Below are 22,658 nucleotides of genomic sequence, written 5' to 3' on the forward strand. Positions count from 1 at the left end.
TAATAGTTTTCTTTCCATCTTCTTTTCACTTCGTTATTTTCCATAATTTTATCTTCTATATCATCTGTTCAATCCTCTGCTTCTTCCAACCTCATTGCGATTACATCCAGTCTGTTTTGCCTCTCAGTTATAACATTTTTTTAAAGTTTCAGCTTGACTAGTTTTTAGGTCTTTTATCTCTGCAGCCAGGATATCTCCATGTCTTCTATGCTTCTTACAAGCCCAGCTCATATTCTTACAACTGTTGTTCTAATTTCCTTTTTTTAAAAAAAGATTTTATTTATTTATTTATCAGAGAGAGAGGCCCCCAAGCAGGGGGAGCAGCAGGCAGAGGGAGAGGCAGACTCCCCGCTGAGTAAGGAACCTGATGTGGCACTTGATCCCAGGACCCTGGGATTATGACCTAAGGTGAAGCAGATGCTTAACTGACTGAGCCTCCCAGGCGTCCCTTTTGTTCTAATTTCGTATTCAAATATAATGCAAATCCCTGAATGATTTCTTCTTGATCTTTCTTTTGGTGAGAATGTCTCCATCTTGTCATTATGTCTAGGTTTCTGTCTTTTGCATATTATGAAAGCCTTTTATGATTCCTGCTTTTGAGAGTAATACTTTATTAAGAAGGGGTCTTACACTGTCCAGGGCCTGGTACTTCATTAAGTGTTTCTGGTGTATGCTGTGTGTACTCTGTTGTTGTGTTTTGGGTGGTCTTTCCCATAGGTCAGACCTCTGTACAGTTCCCCTTTGCTTGCTTGCTGTGATGAGTGTTTGGATCTTTAACTAGGTGTGCTTTGTGTGTTTTGATTTGTTTGTTAAGGTAAGCCTGATAGGAGAAGAAGAAGAAGAAGAAGAAGAAGAAGAAGAAGAAGAAGAAGAAGAAAAAGAAAAAGAAAAAGAAAAAAAGTTTGATCCAAGAAAAGAGAATAGGAAAAAGAACAAAAAAAGCAAAGAGAGAAACAATAACTATAAGTCTGATTCCAAAGGAAAAGAATGAAGAAAAAAAGAAATGGGGGGGGGGGAGAAGCCTGATCCAAAAAACAAGAAAAGGAAACAAACAAATCAAGAAATGAACAAAAACTATAAGCCAGATTCCAAAGAAAAAAGAAAAATTAAGAAAAAAAAAAAAAAAGCCTGGTCCTATTTTCACCAAAACTGAAGCTGAAGCCCTATGATCAGTAGACTTGGTACATGAAGGGGGCCTGTTTGGTCTTCTGAGGCAGAGGCCTGCTGGACTGGATCAGAGTCAGACCTGCCCTAGAAAAGATGCCCCTGTGGGGTGCAGGGGGGCAGGGTTTGGTGTAAGTGATTCCACCCTCCACTGGAGGTGCTATGTTTCTTTCTGAAGTCTGACTATACTAGTGGGTGGGGGGTTGAAGTTGGGAGCTGGGGGGTTGGGGGGTCTGGGAGGTAGGGGGTGGTGTGTGTGGAAGATGACGTTACCCACCTTCTCAACCCCCAGGAGGGGAATTCATGACCACTGCTGTTGAGGAGGCCTTTGTGGAAAACCAAACAGTCTCCCCTCCTGTGTCCCAGGCCTCCAAAATATCCCCACACTCAACATGTCTGTGCCCAGGCCACTGGCAGACCTGGTGTCACAGTTCTGTGTTTTATATCTGGCAGGTGGCTGGGATTCAAAACTCCAAATCCTAAAGGACCCAGCAAGGCATGGGCTGACTCCCCTTTCCTGGAGAAGAACCTCACAGTGCTGCACCTGACTCTGTTCAGTCTCAGAAAAGCAGTCGCATAGCTTCCCAGGTACCTGGAGTCTGTGGCAAGGCACAGCAAAAAACTGACCAGGTTATTTGCCTTCTGCACATCCCCTGCTATTGAATGAAGGCCTTTTGTCTTTAGAGAGGCAATATACTGTCTTCCAAATGTACTCCAGAAAGAGGAGTGTTCTTTCCCAGTGTGACCCAGGGGATCCCCAGACCTTGGGATCTTGTGCAAACCCTATGTGCTGTTTTCCCTCCAGCTCTTTCCCTGATTTTTCTCTGCAAAAAGGGCTCCCTCTCCTCTGCAGCACCGTGGCTTTTCTGTCGCCCAATTCACATCTCAGAACCTCGCATCTACCTTGCTCTCTCCCTCCAACTGTGCAGGTTTTTTTCTTAATCCTCAGATCTATTTCCTAGTTGTTCAAAATGATTTGATTTTGACCTAGTTGTGTTCAAGGGTTGAGGCAAGCTCAGAGTCTGCCTACTACTCCACCATCTTAACTTCTCCCCTAGTTTTCTTTTTCTTTTTTTTTTTAAAGTAAACTCTACCCCCAATTTGGAGCTCAAGCTCACAACCCCAAGTTCAAGAGTCACATCCTCTATCAACTGAGCCAGTCAGCCAGTCAAAACCAATAAGGTGTTTTTGATTTGAAGGTATGATATAGCCAGAATATGCTAATGCTGCAAATATGTATAGAACACTTAAAGTTCTCAAAAGATACATTTTTTCTAGAGAATTCTGTGATGATTTCTCTGAAACCTTTAATCTTGGCAATCATAAGGAAGCTGAAATCTCTTTTGATGTCCCTAATATTTTTTATATTGCTTCAGAATGTAACAGCTACCTTTCATTTTTTTTTAGATTTTATTTATTTATTTGACAGAGATAGAGACAGCCAGCGTGAGAGGGAACACAAGCAAGGGGAGTGGGAGAGGAAGAAGCAGGCTCCTAGCGGAGGAGCCTGATGTGGGGCTTGATCCCCGAACGCTGGGATCACGCCCTGAGCTGAAGGCAGACGCTTAACGACTGAGCCACCCAGGCGCCCCGCTACCTTTCATTTTGTACAAGTCCTTAGAGTTCCCTTCCTCTTGCTAGATGGGATATTGCCTGGTTCATGAAACATTTAACAAAGCCAGTTATATCTTCAAATTTACTCAGTTGAATTTTGTTTTTTTAACAGGACCCATCAGTGTGTAGAACACAGCAGCTATTCAAGTAGCATTTCAAGTGGGCAGTCTTTTTTTCAGGACCTCTGGTCTGAGTTCTCCCATTTCAGGGGCTGCAACAACCTAGGTACTCTTGGCAGAGCATGTCTGGAAAGTCTTACATATAGACCTCCTCAGAGAAGGTACAGGGATTCTGCGAGACCAGAACTGAAGACCGAGGTCACTGTCCAGAGTGAGTGAGCTTTGGTTTATAGAATACTTCCTTTTTTTTTTTTTTTAAGATTTTATTTATTTATTTGACAGAGGGAGAGAGCCAGCCAGCGAGAGAGGGAACACAAGCAGGGGGAGTGGAAGGAGGAAGCAGGAGGAAGAAGCAGGCTCCCAGCAGAGGAGCCCGACATGAGGCTCAATCCCAGAACCCTGGGATCATGCCCTGAGCCGAGGGCAAACGCTTAACGACTAAGCCACCCAGGCGCCCCTAGAATACTTCTTATGACATTTGTTTCAAACAGTTTAATGCTGAAGTAGGGTGGTTGATGTATTTGCCAGTGGTCACAAGGTCAGATAAGGACTAGTGATGACGACATATTGTGTGCTGCCTCCTGGAATGTACGTTTCTATTTATTTGCCCCCATCCTACCTCTGCTAGTTGATGTGTGAAACAAAGGCAGAAGAAAAATTACTAAATTTCCTTACTACCTATGGCCCATTGACAAGCCCTTGAAACGAGCAGAGTGACATTCCTCTAGGGACTCAACTGCCTCCATGTTGACACTTTGCTAAGAGCAAAAGGCAATCCTAGCCAGAACCACCCCCTGCCCCCAGGATCCTATAAGTCTACTTTAACATATAAATGCTCCTTTAGAAATTTCTTTTGTCTCTAACCCCCCCAAGATATGTGTTGGTAATCACCCCCCAAGAATATGTCCCACCAATATACATCTGAAGGGTCTCATGACTAAGGTTTTATTAGATGGTAATAAATGACTTTTTCCCAACAATAGCTAGCCCCCTCAAGGTCCTGGAAACTTTAATTCCAAAACGCCTTAGAGACTTATGCTATCTCTAACCCCCTCCCAAGCTGAAAGTATATAATGGGCCACTCCTCACGATCCCAGGACAGCTCTTTCTACCCACTGGTCCTGTCTCCATGCTTTAATAAAACCACTTTTTGCACCAAAGACATCTCAAGAATTCTTTCTTGGCCATCGACTTTGAACCATAATGTTCTTTCCTACATCACTGGTGACCCAGGTGTTCCAGGTGGAATGAGGTGGGGTGTTGATGAGTGACATCCATCCATAGCCTTGACACTCCTGGAGCAGATTTGCCTCCAAGGCCACGAAGTTCCTAGGTGTTGGGTTGGCCAGGCTTCCCAAGGACTGGGGATGAGGAAGCAGCTCAGGGAGCCTTGGGCAATCACACCATTTGCCAGGGAGGAGGTACCTGGGCTTATTCACAGGGTGAGGCCTTGTTCTCAGCTTGAGTCTGGTCTCCGTCAGTTCCTCTGGGTGCTCTGGATGGAGCCTACAGGAGCCTCAGAACTCTGCCCCCTCTCCACCTTCTCTTAGGGATCCACGTATTCCTCTTCTCTCTGGAAAGCCAGAGCCCAAGTGCTCCCTTCCCAGGGAAGGAGTGCCCTGTGGTGAGAGGGAGCCTGAAGACCTGGGAGGTGGCAGCTGGAGAAGGAGGGCAGGGCCAGAGGCCAAGTCTGAAGGGAGGAACTGCCAGCCAATGAAGGGAGAGCCACCTGCACCCTGACCAGTGGGGCTGGAACAGCGTGAGACTCACAGGTATTTCTGAGCATGGGTGTGAGTGTGTTTCTTGTTGAAGAGCCCCCTCCCTTGGAAGGGACTGGACTCTCTATCTGGTTAAAATATTCATATGGTAGAGAAAGTTTCCTTGATGTCCCCTCTTGAATTCTTTCTCCAAATAAGAAAACTTTCTCTATTCTGAATTCTACTAAATGAGTTTGGTTCTACCATGCCTGGATCTTTCTTGCCAAGGCTATGGGTCCTGGGGTTACTGCTACCCAATTTCTTTCCTTTCTGTCTAGCTCTGAATCCCTATTGCTTATGTCTCACTTGTCCCCTGTTCTGATAGTTCATCTTTATTTTAAGCATACAGAATGCATAACAATGTAAGCCAAGGCAGATGAACCCTGGTCATTCCACCAATTCAGTGTTTGTGATTGGAGGTGGGAGTGGGGGTTTCCATCAGTTCCTGACCTGGTATGATGAGGGGCTAAGCTCAATCCTTGCAATTTCAGCTGTGTGTTATGACAAGCTTGGGACAGCATTTGCCACCTTAACACTTCTGGTTGGGGAAGCACCATGAGCAAGTGACCAGGATCCAACCTTCCTATTGACCAGAATTGATTCCTGGTTTCAAACTAGGTTTGCAAAAATCCCTCATTTTCTGGGAGGCCAGCCTCCATGTTGGGCAAGTTAATCCTTGCCTCTCATTTGGCCAATGAGGAAGGCTGAAGACTTTTCCACATGTTTATTAAGTGCCTGCTCTCATCTGCGATGGGCTCATTTCGTCTTCAGCAACAGTTTTCCCAAGTGAATGGAACTGGGCGTTATGCACTAAGAGATTGTCCTGATCCAGAAATTTCCTATACGCTCAGATCTTAAAGTGTGGTTCTAAACATTTTCCAGCTGGGGGCGCCTTGGTGTCTCAGTCGGTTAAGCATCTACTTTAGGCTCAGGTCATGACCTCAGGGTTCTGGGATTGAACCCCATTTAGGGCTCCCTGCTCAGCGCAAGTTCTGCTTCTCCCTCTTCCCCTGCCCCTACCCCCAGTTCATGCATGAGCATTCTCTCTCTCTTTCTCGCTCTCTCTCTCAAATAAAATCTTTAAACATTTTCCATCTGGGGACTACTGATTATAATATAAAAACTCTGGAGAGCAATGATAGACCTCATTTTATCTGAAACCTCCTTCTATCATTTCTCAGTAGGATAACTGGGAGAAAAGTTGATGTTTTGGTAGACATCTTGGGGAGCTGATATTTCATTGTGCTTGAGCACAAACAAGCAATTCATTTCTGCCTGAGAGAACCAATAAGATTCCTGCAGTCAGAAAGGACTACAGAGATCTTGGGGTTTAACCTCTTGCAACAACATTGAGAATATCCAGCAACAGAAACTTGGACAAACTGTGGAGAAGTTCCAGGCAGAGGCTGTGGAGTCAGACAGACTTGGGTATGAATCCTGATCTGCCCCTATTGATTGGATAACTTTGGGCAAGAGCTGTTAGCACCCTCACCTTTATTGAGCACCTGCTAAAAGTCAGGCCTTGTGCTGGGGACCCAGAGAGGCCTAGCCAGGTGCTGGCTGTTAGTTTGGTGGGAGGCAGGCAGGGGTGCAGTGCAGTGAAGTGGGTGCCCCACTTGAGGAATGATCACATTTGGGTTAACTGTCAGCATCTCTTCCAGGGGCAACGTCCACACAATCCTTGTTGATGTCCTGGAATCACATGAGGATGCTGCTGTGGCTTCTAGTCTTCTGCTCTCTGGGTCTCAGGGTCTGGGGTGAGTTTTCTTTCATTGGGTCAGAAGTGCTTTTGGTGCTATTTGTAAGACATCATCTTCCTTGCTGATAGATTGCTCCTTCCGGCCAATCCTTGTTCCCCATCAAAGCCCAGCTCAGGTGTCCCTTCCCCTGCTGAGAGTGGTTCCAGTCCTCAGCAGTGTTCCCAGGCTTCACAGCATACCTTGGCCTCAGTGTTATGGTCATAACTTTACTCCTGATGATTTGACAGAAGGACAGAATCTCAGAAACATGGTGGAGACCCTCAGTGACCTTGACTTATAGACAAAGATACAGGCTGGACTCCACTGTGGAAGTGACTTGCCCAAGGTCATCCGACAGCTTTGGGGAGGCCACAGAGTGTAGTGGCACAGAACACAGTTTGGTCAGACATCCGACAGCTTTGGGGAGGCCATAGAGTGTAGTGGCACAGAACACAGTTTGGTCAGACAGCCTAGGTTGGAATCCAAATCCATGGCTTAAACCCATATCATGTTAGACAAGTAACTTAACCTCTCTGAGCCTCAGTTTCTTCTCTGTGTTGAAGGAGTGGTTAATTTTCTCTGCTTATCACGTAAGCTTGTTTTAAGCCACAAATCTGATAATGCTCTTGAAAGTGCTTTGCAAACTACAGAGCTGGCCTGTGGGAGGTGATGTTGGTGACACTGCTAGTTCTAGTGAGTTTTGCTCCCATGTCTTCTGGTACTGAACTGTTTGTGAGGGTAGTCAACAACAATCTGCAAATTTCTGTATTTCAAGAACCTTGTCTGGATCAATACATGCTTGATACATGTGTACATGTTAGCCCAAAATAATGGTGACCATCTTGGTATGTGACCCTCTGATCTGGACATAGGTATGCAGGTGAGCCAGGAAAGCTAGAGCTGCTCAGATGAGGGGGCAGGATAGATGGCAGTGTCCTTGGAATGGAGGGGACTTGGGGGAGCATGAAGGCCTCATTGGGGCAGATGTGAGAGGCAGAGGTGGGGTGAGGCCAGAAACAACACTCCTTTGTGTTGTTTCCTAGAGGATGTCAGGGGACTTGGGGGCTGAGAGGCTGTGAACTTCGGGGTGGGGATGTTAAGTCCATGCCTTTTCACTGGTCCGGGTGTTCTCGAAGGACCAGCACCAAGTGCAATGTTCCTTTGCAGGGGATTCCCCATTGTTCTCCTGGAATAAAACCCAAGTCAGAGGATTGTCAGAGGGGCTTCTGGACCTGTTTGTTGGCATCTCTCAGCTCATTCATAAGGGTCGAAATGGTGAGGCAGTTTGATTGGGGCTCCTCAGGTGGCCATAAGTGTTTCTTAGGACTTCATTTTGGCTGGGCTGGGTTGGTGGGTGGGGTAGAATCCCATAAAGGTCATCTGTCATTGACTGGCATGGATTATCCTGAGTCCTCAGGCAAAGGTGGGGTCCAGGAAGGAGGGAAAACCCAGGGAGCAAGAACAAGGCCTCCAGTCCCCAGCTATCAGTAGGAGGGTGGAGACACCCATCCTTTAGAGAGTTCTTGGGAACTCCCAAGATAACGATAATAAGGGAGTGGAGCCCTGGGGTCCTGTGTAGGGCTCTCAGCCCTGCCCAAAGTGCATTTTCACATGGAAGCGAGACACATACCAATGCTCAGGGAACTATCCTGTGGGCTCCAGTCCAAGGAGAGGGGCAGAGCTTTCCTCAGAGAGTCACCATTCTGAGGGGAGACCCAGATAAAAGACACCTCAGAGACCCAAGGCAAATGTGAAGACAAGGCATTCCAAGGCATCCATGCTAAGGTGCTTCAAGAGAAGGCAGCTCAGAGTCCCATGGCTGGTTGGGTTGTCACAGGGGCTGCATTTTGGAAGCAGACCAGAGAGGGGCTGATGGGGGGTTGTCCTCTAGGATATACAAGGAAGGAGTGTTTGAAGAACAAGACGGTTTCACTTCTGAGTCTGACGTAGTCTGCATAGAGAGAGCCAGAATGGACTATGGAGATGGAAAGGAAAGGCTGTGGGTGGTGAAGGCCTCCAGACCTCTCTCTGGCCTGCGGAAGAAATAATAGGGCCTGCTGTGTGCCATCCTGTGGTCCCCTTGCAGAAGTTACCACCATTGTCTCCCGCACGGAGTGGGGGGCGAGGTCACTGGCCTGCAGGGACCAGCTGAACCCACCTGTGGCCTATGTCATCATGGACCAGCTCAGAGGGATGGAGTGCCAGGAACAGAATATTTGCAGCCAGAGGCTTCGGAGCCTTCAGTCCCATTCTGTCTACACCAAAGGCTGGTGCGATGTGGCCTACAAGTAAGAGAATGGGTGGGTCCTGGAGCCACATTCAAGTCTGTCCCTGAGGAGGCCATCTACTTCCCCTTGTTTAGTTTTTGCATCTTTCCACTTATGTTGCTTTTATAGTGAATGAAAAATGTTCAAACAAACAAATAAAATGCAGAATCCTCAGAGGTGTTTAGGAGGAACAGCTCTGAGCCATTTATTCAGAGGTGGTCTTGGACACTGAGCCTCCTGGAACAAGCAAGGGAAGTCGTGTAATAACTACAGTCGCCCCTAGAGCCTGCAGAACATTATGTTTACAAGGATCTTCATGAGCATTACCCAGGTAGCTCCCCGTCTCCAGCCGCTCTGAGGAATGGGTAGGAGAAATATTACCACCCCCTGTGTCACAGGCGAGGATGCCATGGTCTGAGGAAGGCAGAGAATTTGCTCAGTCACATGGTTAGGGAGTGTGGACCCAGAGCTGCTCCCATATTGCCTGTTGCTCCAGCACCCAGTCCGCATCCACATACAGACAGTGAAGGGCATTGTCCCAGTGGGTCACCTGAAGGGCCACCCACACTAAGGCCTGATCTCACAGGAGGAGTGGTGGTAGGGATGAGTGAAGAGAGCCCATGTTAAAACAAGTGTGAGGCATGGAGATCCTTAGTCTGTTCATGGAGTGTTCACGCTGAGGATTATTGGTGGAGGCCCAGAACCTCTTCTTTCCCCCTTAAGAATGAGGATATACATGTACATACATACATATAGATAGATATAGATACGTAGATATAGATATATATAAATGTATGTGTAGCTATATATACGCACACACATACACGTGCTCAAAGTCCAGGCAGCAAAGCCAAGTATGTGGTGGGCATAGTGAGGTTCCATCTAGTCCCCAGGCTACATCACTGCAAGGCGGGAGGTAGACCCCCTCCATTCAGGGTCTTCAGGCAACCTCAGGAAAGTGTTCTTTCTGTGCTTAGTCTGCTGTAGAAACTCACAGTTTATTAAAAGCAGAATGTGGCAAGACCTGTGAAAACATCATTTCTGATGAGTGTGGTGGGAAAGTGGAGGACAAGAAAATTGTAGAGACAGAAAGGAGGGAGGAGGTGGGACAAAAGAATAGATATATTGTTTTTAAAAGAAAGTGAAAAAAAGAATGTTCTAAACAAATTTCTGTGGCAAAGAGCTTGCAAAAAAATATTCATGTGCTTGCTCCTATAATTTAAAATGGGATGGATGAATTCTCATTGCCCTGGAAAAATAAATGTTGAACTAATGTCCTCAGGTGTTTGAGAGTCATACGTTCGAATTCCACTTTGAACCGACTGTTTTTAAAGTGAGGTTCTGGGAAACACATGTAAGCTAAGTCACAGCATAATTCAAAGTGTATTCCCACATCTCTTGGAGATCTAAATGAGTTATCTATGTCCCACTGTTAGGTCATTAAAGCACAGCACTTGGGGCACATGGGTGATTCAGTTGGTTAAGCGTCTGACTTCCGCTCAGATCACGATGTCAGGGCCCTGAGATTGAACCCGTGTCAGGCTCCCTGCTCCGCAGAGAATCTGCTTGTCCCTCTCCCTCTCCCTCTGACACTCGCCCTGCTCCTATTCTGTCTCTTTCTAAATAAAGAAATAAAATCTTAAAAAAAAAAAAAGCATAGTACTTATTGATGAGCCTCTGGAAGGATTTTCCCCTCTGAGGATGGGTGAGAAGTCACTTGGTATAGGGATTTGTCATTAAATTCATGTTTCCTTTCCTGGCAGCTTCCTGATAGGGGACGACGGCAGGGTGTATGAAGGCGTTGGCTGGAATGTCCAAGGTGTGCACACCCAGGGCTACAACAACATCTCCCTGGGAATCGCCTTCTTTGGCAATAAGATAGGTAATGGTTGTCCCCTCAGACTCTCTGCCAGAAAGTTTTCCACAATCTCTTCCTCCACTCCCCTGTCTCAACACTGTTGTCTTTCCAGCTTATACCATACTGGTCTTCACCACACTCTTGAGTTCTTTTCTTCCTTGGATTCTATGACATGGCTTTTATTTTTGTCCTTTTCCTCCTCTCTGGTGTGCACTCCTGTGAGATAGTTCCAGTTCTTACCATCACTTCTGGAGTCTGAGGTTGTGTGACACTGAGGCTGTGGATGGCAGAGGCAGAAAAGCATAGTTTGCAGGTTTCTAGCTCCCTGCAAAACAGAGGAGAACTCAGAAAGGAATGGAGTTAAGAGCTAGTAGATGAATAACTGGCACCTGCCAGGATCCTAATCTGCCAACTGGGGCTAGGAATAGCATTCATCTGGAAAGTTTTCAGTGAGAATTACAAGTTAATGAGTGTAAAAAGCACTCACCACATGCCTGATTGTGGGATAAAGTAAATTCTGGCACCTTTTCCTGCATGCTAGGGCATACCTAACTTGATCAGGTGGACCCGCCTTGGCATGCACCTTTCACTGCTGCCCAGCTCTTTCACCTAGAGATGGAGTGGATAAAGTCCTACTGTGGCACTTGGGAGAGGTCACCAATTTGGCTTCCAAGACCTCTGGCCAAATAACTCCTTGTCTCTTAAGCCCCCAATTTGGCTACCAGACCAATTTCCTCTCTTTCCATCTATCGGCTGTTCAGCCTTAGGTGGGTATTTTATCCTCCCTCCATGTGTAGGCCAGATTGGAGTATCTTGCTGACAGTTCTATGTTCCACGTTATCCTCTTTCAGGGGGCAGTCCCAGCCCTGTTGCCTTATCAGCTGCGGAGAACCTGATCTCCTATGCCATCCAAAAGGGTCATTTGTCACCCAGGTATATTCAGCCACTCCTCTTGAAAGAAGATGGCTGCCTGGCCTCTCGGCAGCCAGTGATGTCCAGGAAAGGTAAGACCCTCGAACTTGCCTCACCTTCCTCCCAGTTACCACTCAGCCACAACGGGGAACACTCTGTCCTGTTGGTGTTCATTGGCTTCTTGGATCAAGAACACTTCATGCTGAGATCTGACAAATTCTGACAGGCCACCTTCCTGGCCTCCTCTTCTTCCCACTGGAATGATATAGCCATGGGACCATTCTTGACATAAACATATATGTGCACACATTTTCCCTCAAGCAACAAATGTTTGCCAAATATGAGGCACTATTGTAGGGACTGAGAATACAGCTGTGAACAAATATACAAATCTGCACATTTCAGTGAAGGAAGACAGAAAATGAAGGACTCAACTAATATAATATATAATGATGTCAGGTTGCATAAAGGCTATAGAAAGAAAGAAAGCATGGGAATGAGGTGGGGTAAATATTTATACATGTTTGTGTATACCAGATGAGTACATATAGACACACACACACACACACACACACACACACACACACACACACAGCTTTTTAAGTGCGAAACCCAGCCATCCTGCACATGACTATAGCAGTGAGAAAAACTCTAGTTCACAGGTGACACTGACATCAGAGTGAATATTCCAGGAAGTTGAGTAATGAAAATCATGTGCTATTTTGGAGTGAACAAGCAGTGACCTAAAACCGGTATAATTAATCTATCTCTCTGCTAGAGTGGACCTTTCCTTGGACTCAAGGATGTTTTTTATTAGGCTTTTTTAAAAACTGTAAATCTCTAAATAAAGTGTTACTGGCTTTCAGATGGATGCTATCTTCAATAATGATATTTTTAGCATTTGTGTAGTTCTTCATGTATTTTGAATTATTTCCATATACACATGATCAGGTAGAGAGACAGCTGATTTCTGCATACTGTCCTGTTACATAGGTACACACACCTGCATACATTTGCAATACATAATCAAGCAGGTAGGCATACTTTGTCTTTTGAATAAAATGGCCATGCCTCTGTACAATCAACAGTCTTTTCCTTTCTGTTCATATAATGATTTCCACAATTGTTATCAGAAACCATAGATTTTTTTGCCTGTGTCTTGGCTCCAGCATGTGACCCAGTCAGTCCCTATCTGGACTTTCCTGGAATTCCACAGCTAGGCTCACATCAGGTTGTGTCAATGAGTGCCAGAGGTTGGGGAGACTGAAGAATAACCCAGCCTGCCGTTGTGAGTTTGTCCACAGGTGGGCCCAGGTGTGTTCACATGTCCTTGATTTTTTTACCTTACCACAGCTTGCCCCAACATCATTTCGCGGTCAGTTTGGGAAGCCAGAGAGACACACTGCCCTGAAATGAACCTCCCAGCCAAATATGTCATCATCATCCACACGGCTGACAGAACCTGTAATGTATCCGTGGACTGCCATATTCACATCCGAGATATACAGTCCTTCCACATGGACACACAGCACTTCTGTGACATTGGATATCAGTGAGTGGGTTGTTCTCTTCAGTGCTGTAGGAAGGCAGGCTGGGGAAGGGATTGATATTTCCTGAGCCCTTCCTTGGGGGCAGGTGCTTCACAGAAAACATTATATTTTATTCATGCAAGTCTCTGGACTATCAGTCAGAGCATAGTTAAGGGTTAGTTAACTCTCCTGGGCATACTCTCCATGAGTGGCTGGGAAGACTCTGAAAAGACATTAGCAATAATAATGATAAAGCAAGGCCATGAGATCCTTATGGAAGGTCATCAAAGGATTATGCCTTTTTATGCAATCCCTTCCAACCATTCAGGGATACAGGCCCTGCTCACCCCCTACCTTGGCCTGACCCAACCCCAAACTTGTGCCCTCTGATGTTAGAATCCTGCAATACCTCTGGTATTATTTACTCCATTTTATAGATACATGAACTTTTCACCTTTTGGGCCTCTTTTGCCTCATATCTGCAATACGGACAAAATACCTTAACTATTTGAAGATATAGAGTGAAACAAAAATGTTCTATTTTGGTTCCTTTAATGCCAGGTCTATAATAAAGAAACACATTAAGCTAGTGGAATAGCAAAAGCCACTTGGAAGGTGTCTTGGAATTTTCATAGAAGGAATTTAGGTTTAGCATATGATAAATTTCACCTACTCATCTCTGACTTAATCACAACAAAACCAGTATCAGGTGGATTGCTTTTGCATATGTGTTGTTCTGGGCTGGCTGGCTCTCTCCCTTTAATGCCCTTTTCTTTGTGTGTGAAATTTTTTAAATAATATTTTTTATTATATTGTGTTAGTCACCATACAGTACACACCTAGTTTTTTATGTAAGTTCCATGATTCATTACTTGCGTATAACACCCAGCGCACCATGCAGTACGTGCCCTCCTTACTACCCATCACCAGCCTATCCCATTCCCCCACCCCCCTCCCCTCTGAAGCCCTCAGTTTGTTTCCCAGAGTCCATAGTCTCTCATAGTTCATTCCCCCTTCTGTTTACCCCCTCTTTCTTCTTCCCTTTCTTCTCCTACCGATCTTCCTACTTCTTATGTTCCATAAATGAGTGAAACCATATGATAATTGTCCTTCTTTGCTTGACTTATTTCGCTTAGCATTATCTCCTCCAGTTCCGTCCATGTTGCAGCAAATGTTGAGAAATCATTCTTTTTGATGGCCGAGTAATATTCCATTGTATATATGGACCATATCTTCTTAATCCAGATATCTGGTGAAGGGCATCTCGGCTCCTTCCACGATTTAGCTATTGTGGACAATGCTGCTATGAACATTGGGGTGTATATGGCCCTTCTCTTCACTACATCTGTATCTTTGGGGTAAATACACAGTAGTGCAATTGCTGGATCATAGGGTAGCTCAATTTTTAACTTTTTAAGGGACATCCACACTGTTTTCCAGAGTGGCTGTACCAACTTGCATTCCCACCAACAGTGTAAGAGGGATCCCTTTTCTCCACATCCTCTCCAACATTTGTTGTTTCCTGGCTTGTCAATTTTTGCCATTCTAACTGGTGTAAGGTGGCATCTCAATGTGGTTTTGATTTGAATTTCCCTGATGGCTAATGATTTTGAACATTTTTTTTCATGTGTCTGTTAGCCATTTGTATGTCTTCATTGGAAAAGTGTCTGTTCATATCTTCTGCCCATTTTTTTATTTGATTATTTGTTTCTCGTGTATTGAGTTTGAGAATTAATGCCCATTTTTAAAAGCACACTTTGCCATCTGGGTGTCTTCTTTAGAAAATGTCTGTTCATATCTCCTGCCCATTTTTAATTGGATTACTTGTGGTTTTTTGGTGTTGAATTGTTAAATTTTTTATATATTTTGGATACTAACCCTTTATTGGATATGTCATTTGCAAATATTTTCTCCCATTCAGCAGGTTGTCTTTTAGTTTTGTTGACTGTTTCCTTCTCTGTGCAGAAGCTTTTTATTTTGATGTAGTCCCAATAGTTTATTTTTGCTTTTGTTTCCCTTGCCTTAGGAGACATATCTAGAAAGATGTTGCTAGGCTGATGGCAGAGAAATTACTGCCTGTACTCTCTTCTAGGATTTTTATGGTTTCACATCTCACATTTAGGTCCTTAATTCATTGTGAGTGGAATTTAAGAAACAAAACACACAAATAAAGGAAAAAGAAAAGAGAGAGAGACAAACCAAGAAACAGACTCTTAGCTATAGAGAACAAACTGATGGTTACCAGAAGGGAGGTTGGTGGTGGGATGGATAAAATAGGTGATGGAGATTAAAAAGTATACTTATGATGAGCATTGAGTAATGTATAAAATTGTTGAATCACTATATTGTACACCTGAAACTAATATAACACTATATGTTAAGTATACTGAAATTAAAATAAAAAATGTAATGAAAAAATAAGCAGCCTTTACAAACAGGAAGAAATGGTTGCTGCATTTTCCAAGATTGCCCTCACTTTTCCCTTGTCTTGCTATGATTATTTAGTACAGACAAGAGAGAGTTGTCCATAAATTTGGAAATTCCGAATGGAAAATGCCAGATGCCAAGGGAATGTTTTCCTTTTTCCTTTAGTCTTCAGGGACTCTGACTTCATTCCTTGATTTTATGGTACTTGCTTCTGCCTCAATCTCATGGTGCATTATCTTTAACTCTGACTGGGCTGCAGTTAGGACAAAGCACCTTCTTGAACACTGTTTCCTAACATTTTAACTAATATTTATTGGGTGTCCACCATGTGCCTGGTGATTGGCAGAATAGATATCACATCTTCCCTTGTGGAGTAGTAGAGAGAAGACAGTGAGCAGTAATGACAATTTTTTGTGTTAAACATAAACACTGTGACAGATGAGGAACAGGATATGCAGAGAATGAGCTTCTAACAAGATGTAGGGGGAGTGAGCAGTACCAGGAAAGGGCTTCTGGAGGGAGTGGTATCCAGGCTCTGAGGTGGGTAAGGATTGGGGATTAGTGAGGCAAAGAAGGATAAAGAATGCTCCAGGTAAGGGGAGCAGCATATGCAAAGACCTGGGGTCCTGAGAGGGTATATCTTTGATGAACTGAAAGGAGCTTAATTCATACCTAGAGATAGATTTCAGTGAGGGGATTGGTGAGAGGTAAGGCTGGAGAAGCTGACAGGGTCCCTCAGAAGTCCATCAGAGGACCTTGGAGTTGGTCCTGTCAGACTGACTCTATTCGAAAGACAACTGGAAGTCATGCCCCATGATAGGACTTGTATTTTAGCAAAAGCACTTGGGGTGCTGTTGCAGGAATGGATTAGGAGGAGGTGAACCTTTGGGGAAGGAGCTATTGCAGTAATCAAGAGAGCAGGTGATGGCTATTTGGAGCAGCGTGGTGGTAGTTGGCACAGATAGAAGTGGAGGAATTAAGCTGGGAAATATAGCCATATGTCATGTCTAATGGTTGGAAGGGGCTGGGAGAGGGAGGGGGAGGCATTCAGGTGATGCCCACTTTTCTGGCTGAGGAGATTGCAGAAGAAGAAGGGTTCCTTTGGACATGTTGGTTTTTATAGATAGCAATTGAAGCCGTGGGTCTGGGCGAATCTCCTGTCCTGGGAGAATATGCTGAGTGACAAGAGAGAAGGGGGAAGGCCAGACTCTTGAGGAACACTATGTTTGAGGAAAGGGAGGTGAGTGGTAGAGGGCCCTGGGGGAAGCAGCAGAGTTGAGGAAAATAGGAGAGAACATTTCAAAAAGAGAGTGGTCAAGATGGACAGTGTAACTAGAACAAAAACTAGTTGTTTTTGTACTAATGTCAAGGCAGTCACTGGTCACCTTGGCAGGGTCAGACTCAGTGGAGCTGTGGGAACAAAGACCATGTTGGAGTGCATTGAAGTTGCTGTTATCACTGCTTGTCATTGTCTGTCTTTACTTCTTGGGTTCAGGGATGTGGGTTTTTTTTTTTTGTTTTGTTTTTTGTTTTTTTGTCTCTGTGCACATTGGCATGTAAAAGATGTTCACTAGATACCTGATAAACGGAAGAAAGAATGAATTAATGATTCAAGGAGTGAATTAAACCAATTCTCCTTCCTTGAGTGACTTTCTCTATTTTCCTTTGCCCAATCCAAGCTTCCTGGTGGGCCAGGATGGTGGCGTATATGAAGGAGTTGGCTGGCATATCCAAGGCTCTCACACCTATGGATACAACGATATTGCCCTAGGAATTGCCTTCATAGGCAACTTTGTAGGTAAGGAGTAAGCATAAGGCAGTAAGGGCTCTGGGGAAGGAACTACTATGTACAATGTCTGGGAAGCATGGGGAAAAGGCAACACTGTGGTACCTGGCAGCATGGTTGGAACATTTTGGCTTTTAAAGTGAACTCTCAATACAGGATGCATGTCACCAGGAATTCCTGCCAGGCAGAACTTCTCCCCAAATCCACCTGTCCCAATACTCCACTCTATCTCTCCTTATAGCCCTACCCAAGGCAAGCAGGGAGCAAGAGAGAACAAACTCTTTTGCAAACTTTGGTGCTTTTATGGCTCAGTTGGCAAATGTATCCTTTTCCCTAGTAACCATGGTGACAATGTTGGGGACCACCCCTGCCTGCTATGGGAGAGCAGCGGACAATCCAGTGGTGCTATGTCTGTCTCATGGCGCCTACTGAGGAGTGATGCATTGTACTGCAGCTCTCTTCCGGAGCAGTTTTGAACTTTCTGGAAGGAGCTTTGCAAGGAGGAAACAGAGAACACAATGACCTTGTTTTCTCTTTGTGCTCGGCTGGGCTGCCACAATTTATATGAATTTGTTGGCTATGATGGTGGTGGTAGGGGTGGGAACAGAAGGAGACTGGAATCTAGGTGCTCGTCCTTGTCCTAAGCAAGTAAACTTGAGACCCTAATGATTGATGGGGTAAATGTGTTTTGCAGGTACTCCACCCAATGCTGCAGCCTTGGAGGCAGCCCAGAACCTGATCCAGTGTGCAGTGGACAAGGGATATTTAATTCCCAACTACCTGCTGGTGGGGCACAGTGACATTGTCAACACGCTGTCTCCTGGGCAAGCTTTGTACAACATCATTAAGGCTTGGCCTCATTTCAAACACTGAGGGAGCCCCTGTTCCTTCTGAAACGATTCCATGTGCCTGCCTAGCTGCCGGGCTTCCTGTCCCCACCCTCCATCCTGACTCAACACTTGGTGTGTCCTCCCCGTGAGCCCTGTCCTGTCCGTCCTCTCTCAGGTTAGGGTGATCCTCTACTGCTAGCACCATCCTCCAAGCAGCTCCGAGACCCCAGAGCTGCACATTCCTGGCCCTCTGAGGAGGCCCCACCTTCCTCTCTCCTCATCTTCCCCTCCCCTGGGCACCCAGCTCCTAAACCAGGTGGGAAGATGGGCTGATGCTTGTTTGACTTCTCTTTCCCTTTCTGGCTGCCCCTCTGCCCCATGTACCTTAGCCCTGCCATCTGCCCGGCAGCCCCCAAAACTCACGCAGGACCCAGGTTCAAGGCCTGAAGGCCTGAAGCCCTCTCTGCTCACACACAGACTTGTCCACATGTAGATGTGGTCCTTATTTCAGGGCTCCATCACTTATAGGTGTGCTTCTCCTCTCCACTGGATTGTGAGGGTTTCCAGTTTTATTTGTCCCCATGTCCTCAGTTCCTCAGCAGCGTCTGGAGTCTAGTAGGTGTTACAGAAGTTTGTTGGAGAGGTGGATGAATAAAAGAATGAGTGGATCGAGTTCCTGCTCCCCTTTTCAGTCTGCTCCACCACCCCTTCTCTGGGGATGCCTTCTGGGGCAGTCCTCCATCCTGCCAGCTTTCTCTCTGTTCCTGCCCTTCCCAGTCTGAGGCTCAGAGCCAGCTCTGGTGGATTATGTGTAATGGTTACTGTGCCTCTGGGGTCCTGTGTCCTGTCCTTCCTGAGCTCTGCGAGGACAGAGATTGCGTTTATCCAGGCCAGTCTGGGCTGTGTCCACACAAGTTGCCTGTGTCTATAGCCTGCCCTTGCCTAGCTGTACCCACTCGGTGTGGGGTTCAATGGAGATCCAGAGCCTGGCATTCCACAGTCCTCCAGGCCTGGGCTCATCCGGCCCAGAGGCAAGCTAAGCACTTGAAAGTATTCCGTATCAGGTAGGCAGAATTCGGCTGTTCACTGGAAGCACATGGGCTGGCTCTTATTTCTCCTGATCTGGAAACAAGAGGAGGAAGAAGAAGGGGAGGGATAAAAAGAAGTAGCCTGAAACATGGACTTTTCTCCCCTCTACACTTTTGGTATTCATAGTGTGTCTTTGCCCTTAGAGTGTTCTACATCTCTTCAACAAGGCAGGTTTTAACATCCTCTCATTTTTTACAGCTCTTTTGTGTTTCAAAGACTGTCCCTTCGATCTTACTGGATTTACTGTCCTTTTGTTATTTGCCCTCAGTCCACCTGGCATGTAAGCAGGGGAAGGAATTGTTTATCCGGAGGGTCAAGTAGGCAGGGGACCCAGTGCCACTTCCTGATTTCCTGAGCCAGCAAGATGTGGCTCCTGGAGAACCCCCTGAGGTCTCTCCACCAGAAGCGGCTGGATACAGACTTCCCGGAGGAACCTTGTGTTTCTCCATCTCTTAAAACATCAAAGATGAGTTTCCTAGCCCTTCACACAGAGGGTAGCCAACAAGGTGGATGTGAGATGCTAAGAAATAGTATCACGATAAAAACTGTGTCCTTCAAATTTCTTCACCTTTCTTACAATCTTACCTTTGATTGAGGAAGGTTCTCTTCCCTTTGATTCAAACCTGATCCCCAGGCCTTAGGGTCTTGTTGGCCTCCCCTGGCCCCAGGCCCAGGCAGGCTGTGGACAGGGCTGTAGACTCCCCCACCTCCACCAGCACTCACCGAGGCCTCCTCAAATCAACAACACTGCATAGTCTGGACTATAGTCTTCTCCAGATTATTAACTTGTATTGGTCTCACATATACAATCTAAGTAAAAGCAGAGCGCTCACCTGGAAAATGCTTTTTTTCACGGCAAATTCTGAGGCAGCTCATTCTGCGCAGTTGCCTCTTCTGAGTCCTCAGTTTGGAGAAATTCTTTCCAACTCTCCTTAATCATGTCAAGTGGGCTTCATACTACCTCTTGCCATCTCAGAAAGCTGTTGTGAGGATTAAGTGAATGAAATGTGGTAAGGTCTTAGACTCATGGTTGGCATGTGACAACGATTCTACTAAAGTTCATGGAGGTATGGCTATTCATGTTGCTCTTGCTGTGGTTTTGCTATCATAAAGGTCAAGAGCAGGCTGCCCCAAAATGTATCAGTTTGGCATACCAATGCTTTTAAATAAAAGTAACTTAAGAGACAACCTTGCTAGAAGGGCACTCAAACCCTTCTCAATCCCCCTGAAAGCAGGAAATAAATCTCCCCCTGTGAAAGGTACCTTCCCTGTAGCAGAAGGTAAAGAGACATCCTTATCACCAGAGGTGGGGAATTTAGAGCACAGAAGGCTATATAAACAACTCTTGTTACTTTTTACTAATTTACTACCCCAAGCTCCCAAAGTTTTCTTTGTTCTGTCAATGCCTAACAAATTTATTGTCTCTTTTTCTAAAAAGTATAAAAACTGCCTGCCGCTGGAAGACCTTGAGGTTAAAGAAGAACTTTCTCTTTCCTTCAGTATCTATTAGTCCTATTTGCAGCAGGAAGGACGTGCCTTCGCAGGCACCAGCCCTGGCAGCCCACAGGAGTTTGGCAATCCCTAGGACAGCAGGCTGGCCTGAAGCTTGTGGCACACAGGTCTTGGCAGGTCGGAAGGAGCCCATGGTAAAGGAGGGACACATCTCCTTCATGGCCCCTGGACTGTCAGCGTGAGAGGGGTTCTCGAGTTCATCTTGTCAGTTGTTTTCCACAACTAATAGTTGGGAGAAAGAAAAAAAAAAAGACACCAAATGAAGTTTTCTTTGACTCCAGAATAAAATACTTATCTGGCTAAAGCCCTACATTTTTTTTTTTTTAGTTTTTATTTAAATTCCAGTTAGTTAACATATAGTGTTATATTAGTTTCAGGTGTACAATATACGTCCACTTCGACACTTCCATACATCACCCGGTGCTCATCACAAGTGCCCTCCTTAATCCCCTTCACCTGTTCACCCATCCCCCCACCCACCTCTCCTCTGGTGACCATCAGTGTGTTCTATATAGTTAAGAGTCTGTTTCTTGGTTTTTCTCTCTCTCTCTTATTTTTCCCTTTGTTTTGTTTCTTAAATTCCGCATATGAGTGAAATCGTATTTATCTTTCTCTGACTGACTTATTTCACTTAGCGTAATACTCTCTAGTTTCATCCATGTCACTACAAATGGAAAGATTTTGTTCTATTTTACAGCTAAATAATATTCCATATATAATATATATATATAAATTTCCTTTATTCTCACTGCTTTCCTTCCCTATTCCATTTTTCGTTTTTTAAAAATTTTTGATAAAGCAGGAAAAAACATCCAGTGGAAAAAAGACAGTCTCTTCAATAAATGGTGCTGGGAAAATTGGTCAGCTATATGCAAAAGAATGAAACTTGACCACTCTCTCACACCATACACAAAGATAAACTCCAAATGGATGAAAGACCTTGATGTGAGATAGGAATCCATCAAAATCCTAGAGGAGAGCATAGGCAGCAACCTCTACGCCATCTGCCACAGCAAACTTTTTCATGACACATCTCCAAAGGCAAGAGAAACAAAAGAAAAAATGAACTTGTGGGACCTCATCAAGATAAAAAGCTTCTGCACAGCCCAGGAAACAGTCAAAAAAACTAAGAGGCAGCCCACAGAATGGGAGAAGATATTTGCAAATGATACTACAGATAAAAGACTGGTATCCAAGATCTACAAAGAACTTCTCAAACTCAATACACAAGAAACAAATAAACAAATCATAAAATGGGCAGAAGATATGAACAGACACTTTTCCAATGAAGACATACAAATGGCTAACAGACACATGAAAAAATGTTCAAAATCATTAGCCATCAGGGAAATTCAAATCAAAACCACACTAAGATACCACCTTACGCCAGTTAGAATGGCAAAAATTGACAAGGCAAGAAATAAGAATTGCTGGAGAGGATGTGGAGAAAGGGGATCCCTCCTCCATTGTTGGTGGGAATGCAAGTTGGTACAGCCACTCTGGAAAACAGTGTGGAGGTCCCTTAAAAAGTTAAAAATTGAGCTACCCTATGACCCAGCCATTGCACTACTGGGTATTTACCCCAAAGATACAGACGTAGTGAAGAGAAGGGCCATATGCACCCCAATGTTCATAGCAGCATTGTCCACAATAGCTAAAGCCCTACATTTTGTAGAAAATTGAACCCAAAGGGGTCAGATGACCTGTTCAAGTTCACTCAGTGAGTTAAAGAAAGGAAGGGACACTCAGATTCTGAGCATGACACCATTCTTCTCACACATCTGGTCAAAATCATTTTGTGGTCACTCCTTTCTGACAGAGTAAAGTAAACAACTCAGCATGGAAGTTAGGGCTTTCCACAATGTCAGTCCAAGTTACCTTTACTCACAGAATGAGCCCAGGTGGGCAAGGTATGGGCTTACCTTCTGGGCTTATCTGTCTTGGAGTCTTTGCCCACACTGTCCCTGCCCCACTCCTGACCACTGCAATTACACCAGGTTTTAAGACACTTATCCAGGCTAGGTCTTCCAAAAGGCTTCTTGTTTCTCCAGACCA

General features: G+C 45.1%; 1 protein-coding gene across 1 annotated transcript; it reads left to right on the plus strand.

The window, feature by feature from the left end:
• The first annotated feature begins 6,362 nt into the window (after positions 1-6,362).
• On the plus strand, positions 6,363-18,834 carry PGLYRP3 (peptidoglycan recognition protein 3). Its single transcript, XM_008695623.2, has 8 exons — positions 6,363-6,411; positions 7,561-7,668; positions 8,480-8,681; positions 10,424-10,542; positions 11,370-11,522; positions 12,784-12,982; positions 17,066-17,184; positions 17,867-18,834. Exons 1-8 carry the CDS (start codon positions 6,363-6,365, stop codon positions 18,043-18,045), a joined length of 1,128 nt encoding a protein of 375 aa, XP_008693845.1. The 3' UTR covers positions 18,046-18,834.
• The last annotated feature ends 3,824 nt before the right edge of the window (positions 18,835-22,658 follow it).

This window comes from Ursus maritimus, unplaced genomic scaffold (assembly GCF_017311325.1).
Source record: "Ursus maritimus isolate PB19 unplaced genomic scaffold, ASM1731132v1 scaffold_12, whole genome shotgun sequence".
NCBI classification, from domain to species: Eukaryota; Metazoa; Chordata; class Mammalia; order Carnivora; family Ursidae; genus Ursus; species Ursus maritimus.

Coding starts and splice junctions, on each gene's coding strand:
- PGLYRP3 (XM_008695623.2), top strand. CDS start 6,363: ATGCTGCTGTGGCTTCTAGTCTTCTGCTCTCTGGGTCTCAGGGTCTGG. Junction 6,412..7,560: donor TCTGGGTCTCAGGGTCTGGG/GTGAGTTTTCTT, acceptor GTTCCTTTGCAG/GGGATTCCCCATTGTTCTCC. Junction 12,983..17,065: donor TTCTGTGACATTGGATATCA/GTGAGTGGGTTG, acceptor GCCCAATCCAAG/CTTCCTGGTGGGCCAGGATG.